General features: G+C 56.0%; 1 protein-coding gene across 1 annotated transcript in view; it reads left to right on the top strand.

Moving 5' to 3' along the window:
- Window positions 1–382: 382 nt before the first annotated feature.
- RADIL (Rap associating with DIL domain) overlaps window positions 383–8,328 on the top strand; it is a 79,346-nt gene continuing 71,400 nt past the window's right edge. Inside the window, exons 1-2 of the mRNA XM_030932013.1 lie at window positions 383–489; window positions 5,846–6,444. Of these exons, the coding sequence (XP_030787873.1) occupies window positions 5,910–6,444 (535 nt within the window). The 5' untranslated portion in view covers window positions 383–489; window positions 5,846–5,909. The remainder of the gene's footprint in view (window positions 490–5,845; window positions 6,445–8,328) is intronic.

The raw sequence follows: 8,328 nt of genomic DNA, 5'->3' as shown, positions 1-8,328 counted from the left end.
AGAGCTCAGAGCCCACAAACAGCTCAGGGACTCAGAACTGGTCCCACCCTTCCTCCGGGGACCCCCTCCTTATGCTGCAGGCTGTGGGATGGGCTGCAAGCCCCGCCTCTCCACAACTGGCCCCTCCCCTTTCTTCAAAACCCCGCCTCTCCTATGAGGCCCCGGCCCCTCGAGGCTGCATCCCCGTCCATTGGGCGGCCGGCAGGAGGCGCCAGAGCACAGCCCGCGTTTTCTAACAGGTTGGCCCCGCCCCTCTCATAGAGACCCCGCCTCCTCGGGTCTTTCTGACTCTTGGACACCGAGGCCCAGCTCCAGCCCGCCTCTTCTCCCCCGCCCCTCCCTTCGTGGCCCCGCCCCCTCGCGGCCCCGCCCCGCCCGTTGCGCGGCCGGCAGGAGGCGCCGCGGCACGCGCGGGTCTGAGCGCCGGCCCGGGCCAACGGCTGGTGGGAGCAGCGCGGGAACGTGGCGGCGCGGCGGGTTGTGGCGGAGGTGAGTGTGGGGTGCGCGAGGAGTGACTGCGGAGGCGGGGGTGGCTCGTAAGGGGAGCTGCTCGGCCGCTGCCGGGGGCCCGGGGCGCGGAGGCCGCGGGGCGCGCTCCGGGACCCTCCCGGCCTCGGGTCCGGGCGCAGAGGGTAGGCTTGCCCAGTTGCCATGGAAACCGACCGGCTCTCGGGCCCCGGCCTGATCCGGGGGGCGGTACTCGGAGGCCGGCGAGCGCGGGCAAGGGCGGCCCAGCCTTTGGGGATCCGGGTGTCCGCGCTGCCGACCCCCGCGAGCCCCTGAGCCTGGCTGTCCGCGTGGGTCCCGGACCCTCAACTCCAGGAGACTCTCGTCCCTCAGTTTCCCCGGCTGTGCCCTGGAGGAGGACGTTCGTCCGGGGAGCGCTGCAGGGGAGCGGGGCGAAGGGTTCCGCGCGCTCTCCCACCCGGGCGGGCCAGACGTCCTCCGCACACACCCCGTCCCGGTTGCAGCCAGATCCCCACTCGTGCGCCAGCTCAAAGCATTGTTTCTCGGCTATTTATGTACCATTTCCAGCCCCTTGACAAATACTGCATCCAAGATAACAGATGCTGAGCCGAGCTCCGGGGCCCCGCAGGAGGATCCTGTTGGTGGGGTTGGCAGGGCCCCGGCGGGGCTGTGGACCAGCCTGCCCTGCCGTGTCGCCTGTCAAGTGTTTGACTAATCTGAATTGCACAGAAGAATTTGATTGCTCGTGTCTCCCGGTTAACATGGGCCACCGTGCATTCCAGACAGGAACCAGTGTTGAAAGTCCCTTTTGCTGGGTGGCAAGTCAGTCCCCTCTCCAGCAGCTAGCAGGTCAGAATTAAATCTGATTGAATTATGTTTGCATTTGAAAGCGTGGCTCAGGCGGGGGCTGTAAAGATGGGATTCACGGAAGGAGGGAGCTGGGTGTGTGAAGTCTGCATTTGGTTTTCCCTCCTGCTGGAAATGATAATGGGTTCCTCCACATTGTCCTGTTGGAGCAGAGAGGTCGCTCCACCCATGTCGTCAGCGCAGCACTGACCTCACTCCCTGTACTCGCCGCTGGGACTTGAGCTTGTTTTTCATCAGAAACTGGACCCTTCCTTGAGAACAAGAGAAAACATTCTCTAAGAGCAGCACCAGCCAGCGCCCCACACCCTCGCTGTCCGAGCCCTGCGCTTTCCCCAAGTATTTGTGTCACAGAGGAGCGAATGGGGCAGAAGACGCCGGTCGCACTTCCAGAAAAACAGATCTGGTTACCCAGGGCGTGCTCCGCCCGGTCGGATTTTCCTGCACTCCCCTTGGCCTTTTAAAAAACGAGTCCATCCCATTCTAACAAACAGGCCAGGCTCCGCCTTCTGGGATTCGGAAGCGGGCAGCACTTGAACGAGTGGGCACCCTCTGGTCTGGCCAAGGGAGGATGACCGAACGGAGAGAAATGCTTTCTGAAAATCCCCAAACAGATAAGGTTTGTGTAAACAGGGACTTCTGGGGGCTTAGGAAGGAATTATTGGAAAGGAGTGAATCACATTCTCTCTGCTTACATTTTCTCCTGTTTCATGATACTGCTAACTCTGCCTCTGCCTTCGAATCCGGCTCCAGAAACTGTGGGAAAAGCAGGGATCAGGGTAATGGGGAGAAAAACACTTCTGAAGTTCAAGCTTCCAAGGCCCTGGGAGGGGACCTAGCAGTTGTGTGTTTGTAATTTTCTATTTGTTTTTTATTAAAGAAGAATTATGTAAATGTCAGACCTTACAAAACCTATATCCACCCCTGGGCCCCAAATATTAACTCACTTTTCCATTGTATTTGGAGGCCTTTTTATAATTTTTCTTTTTCTTTTTTTTTTTTTTTTTTTTGAGACAGAGTCTCACTCTGTTGCCCAGACTGGAGTGCAGTGGCGTGATCTCGGCTCACTGCAGCCTCCACCTCTGGGGTTCAAGCGATTCTTCTGCCTTAGTCTGCCAAGTAGCTAGGGTTACAGGCATCTACCACCATGCCTGGCTAAATTTTGTATTTTTAGTGGAGACAGGGTTTCACCATGTTGGCCAGGCTGGTCTCGAACTCCTAACCTCAAGTGATCCGCTGCCTTGGCCTCCCAAAGTGCTGAGATTATAGGCATGAACCACCACGCCCAGCCAATTTTTGTCTTTTTTGAGACGGAGTCTTGCTCTGTTACCCAGGCTGGAGTGCAGTGCTGTGATCTCAGCTCACTGCAAGCTCCACCTCCCAGGTTAACACCATTCTCCTGCCTCAGTCTCCCGAGTAGCTGGGACTACAGGTGCCTGCCACCACGCCTGGCTAATTTTTTGTATTTTTAGTAGAGATGGGGTTTCACCGTGTTAGCCAGGATGGTCTCGATCTGCTGACCTCATGATCCGCCCGCCTCGGCCTCCCAAAGTGCTGGGATTACAGGCGTGAGCCACTGCGCCTGGCCGTCTTTTTTTGTTTGTTTGTTTTTAAACAGAAAGGGTCTCACTCCGTTTCCCAGGCTGGAGTGCAGTGGCGCAATCATAGCTCACTATAGCCTGGAACTCCTGGTCTCCAGTGGTCCTCCTGCCTCAGTCTCCCGAGTAGCTGGGACTACAGGTGCACACCATGCCCAGCTAATTTTTTATTTTTATTTTCTAGAGAGATCGGGGTCTTGTTATGTTGCCCAGGCTAGTCTTGAACTCCTGGCTTTAAGCCATTCTCCCGCCTTGGCCTTTTCAACACTTGCCTCTGCTTCATGACTTTTCTGTGATGTGGGCTTTCTCCTGCCTAGAGGGGGCTTCCCCAGGTTTTGATATCATGTTTATATCAGCATTTAGACTTCATCTGCAGAGGCAGAGGTTTCCTGAGCCACAGCTGCCTGGTGGCAGAGGCTGTACCATCCACCACCTGAAGTTTGGCTTGGCACCCTGGGGAACTCGTTGGAAATGACCACTATGAAAAAGTAATGGCTGACCCTCTGCCAGCGTGTGCTGCCTGGCGGCTTCTAAGCCAGGGGCGTCTGGAGAGGCGCTTGCGAGTGGGGTTGTGCAGCTCTCATGGATGGTTAATAAGGGCTGGCTGGAGAGGCTCTTTGAGGGGTTTTGTTCTGTGATTCCAAGTACTCACTTTGAAAACTGACCACAGGAGGCTGAGGTCAGATTCGAGGGCGATTTGAAGCCGCTGGTGTAGTGTGCACAGGCCAAGGCGCACGTTTGTGATGTGAGCACTGTCTGAAAATGCTTCTGTTGTAAATTAAATCGAGGCCTTTGATGAGTCCGTGGGGGAAGCTGTGGCCGGCTCTGAGCTTCTCAGGATTTGACAAGGAGACTCGTTGCACCTTCCTCAGAGGAAGAGAAACAAAGGCTTTGCTCCTTTACTCCTTTATGGCCTGGCTCGATGGAACCTCAAGGCTCCATCTGCTTATGACTTGTACTGGGATGTCCGTGACACCTGTTACAGCAAGTTCACATCTTCAGAAAGCCAGGAACAATGAAAGCCTTTGCCGTGGTGAACTGTCAGCAGTGGGCTATAGGAACAGGAGAATGGCCAGCCACCCACCCCACAGGGCAGACGTCCGCGTTGGGAACCCAGTCTTGGGTGTGCGAAGCTGTCGGAAGTATTTCTGAAGAGTTCAAGGTCGTTGAAGAAGGCGCAGCTGCTGGCTGACCTGGGCTAGTTCTGGAGGAAGTGAGTGGTGATCTGATTTCAGGACTCATCCATGACAGCTCTGGCTGGCAGTGAGAGGCTCCAGAGAAGATGAGCGATGCCTCGGTGATATTAGAAAGAGGCCAGTTCACAGTGTCAGCTTTGGAGGCCAGGACGGTTCCACTGTTTAGTTCCCTAAGGGATAGCATGGCTCCTTTTCTTTGGAGGGGTTCCCTGGTTGCTTTCTCTGGCCCTAGGCAGCCACCGTCTTTTCCAGAAGGCTTCTGCAGTGCCCGCAGCACGACGAGTGAGTCAAGCCTGGACAGTGTCAGTCGACTGCTGCGGAGTTTAGTACTGACCCGGGTCACAGTGGCAGGCGACCTATCCTTTGTTCACTGGGACCCAGACCGCTCTTTCCAGAGCTTTCCAAAAAACAGGCTTTCCTCCTGGCTCACTCGTCTGCCGCCTTTGTCTTCGGCGAGAACATGAGCGTGGAAGTGGGGTAGAGTAATGGAGAGATGTGTGCGCAGTTTTCCAGTATTTTCCTGCCTTGCCGTCCAGCCTCACCTTTTACAAATCGGAGACCTGCCTTCTTTTTCTCTGCCCTCCTGCCCCCACAGAGGTTCTGGAGGGAGACTGAGAAACCATCTGGAACTCCTGGCCCTGGGCACACTAAGGACATTAGAAGTGTGATTGTATGACACGCCAACACGTCCCAGGCTGTTTTCCAGTTTCCCCAGGAGACTAAATCTCTGTGGCCTGGAGCGCCGGGCACCCGCGGCCTGTGGTGGGCAGGACGCACGCATTCCGGCCATGCCTGCACCAACTCTAGAGGGGCCCTTTGTTCCCGCTGTGCTTGTGAGGCCACTCAATGCTGCCATCCCAGGGAGCATCTCCTTCAAGCCAGGACGGGTCTCTTGCCTGGAGGGGTAGATTCTGGGGGGTTTGTGCTTGGAATGTCTGATGGTCGATTCTGTTAACGTGGCTGCGATTTGCCTGTTTTCCTGGTTCCACTGTGTTTGTGACCCATTTCCCACGTTGCAGCCTGTGGGGCAGGAGACACGGGGTTTACGCAGAGGTGAAGCTTTGCCCTCGGGCTGCCCGCTGCTCTTCTGTGGCTGTGACGGTGCTGGGGGCGGCTCCGGGTGGGGTGCTCCTTGATGCTCACTGCACACGGGCGCTGTGCCCAGCACTTCCCAGAAACCCAAGCTCTGCAGCGGAGCGCGTCTTACCGTGGCGACCTCATTGTGTTTCCTAGTAATGGCTTTCCTTGAAGGGCGCTCTAGCCCGTTTAGTCCTCTCTGTCTCTGGTGGCCCTTCAGGCTCCAGCCACATCCTCTGCTCAGGTGCTCTGGTGGCAGGTCTGCAGGGCCAGGATGCCCATGACCTGTTATGTCCATCAGGTTTTGAGATGGGGTCTTGCTCTGTTGCCCCAGCTGGAGGGCTGTGGCACGATCATAGCTCCCTGCAATCTTGAACTCCTGGGCTCAAGCCATCCTCCAGCCTCAGCCTTCAGAGCAGTGGGTACAGTGCACGCCACCATGCCTGGCTAATTTTTAATTTTTTTGTAGAGTTGGGGTCTTACTATGTTTCCCAGGCTGGTCTGGAACTTCCGGGCTCAAGCCATCCTCCCACCTTGGCCTTCCAAAGTGCTGGGACGACGGGCAGGAGCCACCGCCTGTGGCCTCATTTGCTGTTGGTGCTCACGGTGATTGGCGCTAACCTCTCTCACTTTTTCTCCCAGGCCACGGCCTCCCCACGTCCTTTGGCTGAAGCCCCCAGTCCTCATCCATGAAGCCTCGCCCACCATGTTTTATGGGACGCACTTCATCATGTCCCCGCCCACCAAGAGCAAACTGAAGCGGCAGAGCCAGCTGTTGTCCAGCATGCTGTCCCGGACGCTGACCTACAAGTACCGGGACCTGGACTCCACCTTCTCCAGCCTGGGCGCCAGTGACGACCCCGCCGAGCTCTCTACCCAGCTCTCGGCCCCTGGTGTCCTAAAGGTGTTTGGGGACAGTGTCTGCACAGGAACCCACTACAAGAGCGTCCTGGCCACCGGCACCTCCAGTGCCCGTGAGCTGGTGAAGGAGGCGCTGGAGCGGTATGCCCTGGACCCCGGGCAGGCTGGCCAGTATGTGCTGTGTGACGTGGTCGGCCAAGCCGGCGACGCCGGGCAGCGGTGGCAGGCCCAGTGCTTTCGGGTGTTTGGGGACAGTGAGAAGCCCCTCTTGATCCAGGAATTATGGAAACCCCGAGAAGGTTTATCCCGGAGGTTTGAGCTGAGGAAGAGGTCGGACGTGGAGGAGCTGGCAGCCAAGGAGGTGGACACCATCACGGCAGGTGAGGAGGGCCACAGGTTCAGGAAGAGCCGTGGGTCTGAGCGCTGAGAAGGCTAGCCAGGGGAGGGGGAGAAGGAGTGGCGCAGGGGATGCGTGGGGCAGGCTTGCTCTGCGAGAGGCAGTCGGAGCCCATGTCCTGGGTGTTTGAAGGCTTCCTCTTTTGTTTTCTGAGACAGGGTCTTGCTCTGTCATTCAGGCTGGAGTGCAGCGGCACAACCAGAGCTCACTGCAGCCTTGACCTCCTGGGCTCAAGTGATCCTCCCACCTCAGCCTCCTGAGTAGCTAGGACTATAGGTGCACCACCATACCCAGCTACTTTTTTACTTTTTGTAGAGACAGGAGTCTCACTGTGATACCCAGGCTAGTCTTGAACTCCTGCCCTCAAGCGATCCTCCTACTTTGGCCTCCCAAAGAAGGTTTCCTCTTGAACTCACCATTTTCACCTCAGCTGTCTGGGAAGTCATAGTTTGTCTACGTGGCAGGAGGCTGGCTGGTGTTCCTCAGAGGCTCCTGATATATTCTTGCAATATTTGAGGCCACATCTGTTCTTCTGTCTGATCAGATCATTGTCCAGCTCTCCAGCAGTCATCTCATTGACCACAGCAACCACGCACGCCTTGTTAAATACATGGTCCCGGCAAGTCCCTTAGCACCTGCGACCTTGTCAGGGAGTTTTTGGGGCAATGAAGTGAAAAGACAATCAAGGAATCCGTCGCAGGCCAAAACCTACGTGGCACTGCCTGGTTGCACGGTCTGCAGAGGTGACTCTGGTGCACTCGGTGCACCGCGGGTCTGTGGGTGTCTGGGCGGCGGGAGGCCTTCCCGAGGAGGGCCCGGCCATGGGCAGCTGATCACTGTCTGTCCGAGGAGTGCCAAGAGCGGGGGCAGCATTGAGTGCCTGCCTCAGGGCTTGAGAGCCCGGGGCCCTGGGGCCCACTGTGTCTGGTGATTTATTCAATTGGTGGAAAGAAGTTGATGATCTTAATAGATATGTGTCATAAAAAATAACTTTGGCTGGGTGTGGTGGCGCACACCTGTAATCCTAGCACTTTGGGAGGCCAACGTGGGTGAATCCCCTGAGGTCAGGAGTTCGAGACCAGCCTGGCCAACATGGTGAAACCCCCTCTCTACTAAAAATGCAAAAATTAGCCGGGCATGGTGGCAGGCACCTGTAATTCCAGCTACTCAGGAGGCTCAGGCAGGAGAATCACTTGAACCTGGGAGGTGGAGGTTGCAGTGAGCCAAGATCATGCCATTGCACTCCAGCCTGGGCAACAAGAACGAAACTCGGTCTCAAAATAAATAAATAAATAAATAAATAAATAAATAAATAAACTAAATTTGGTCAGGTGTAGTGACTCACACCTGTATTCCCAACATTTTGAGAGGCCGAGGTAGGAGGATCGCTTGAGCCTAGGAGTTTGAGAGCAGCCTAGGTAACATAGTGAGACCCCATCTCTACAAAAAATAAAAAAATTAGCCAGGCATGGTGGTGCGTACTGTAGTCCCAGCTCCTCAGGAGGCTGAGGTGGGAAGATGGCTTGAGCCACGAAGGCAGATGCTGCAGCTGGGATTACACCACTGCACTTCAGCCCAGGCAACAGAGGGAGACCCTGGCTCAAAAAAATAACAATAAAAAGAGTAACTTGTGGTTGCTTTAATTATGGCTCTTTTTTTTTTTTTTTTTTTTTTTTGAGACGGAGTCTTGCTCTGTCGCCCAGGCTGGAGTGCAGTGGCGCTATCTCGGCTCACTGCAAGCTCCGCCTCCTAGGTTCATGCCATTCTCCTGCCTCAGCCTCCCGAGTAGCTGGGACTACAGGCACCCGCTGCCATGGCCGTCTAATTTTTTTGTATTTTTAGTAGAGATGGGGTTTCAACATGTTAG

Source organism: Rhinopithecus roxellana, chromosome 6, assembly GCF_007565055.1.
Source record: "Rhinopithecus roxellana isolate Shanxi Qingling chromosome 6, ASM756505v1, whole genome shotgun sequence".
NCBI classification, from domain to species: domain Eukaryota; kingdom Metazoa; phylum Chordata; class Mammalia; order Primates; family Cercopithecidae; genus Rhinopithecus; species Rhinopithecus roxellana.
This window is presented reverse-complemented; position numbering and strand designations above follow the sequence as displayed.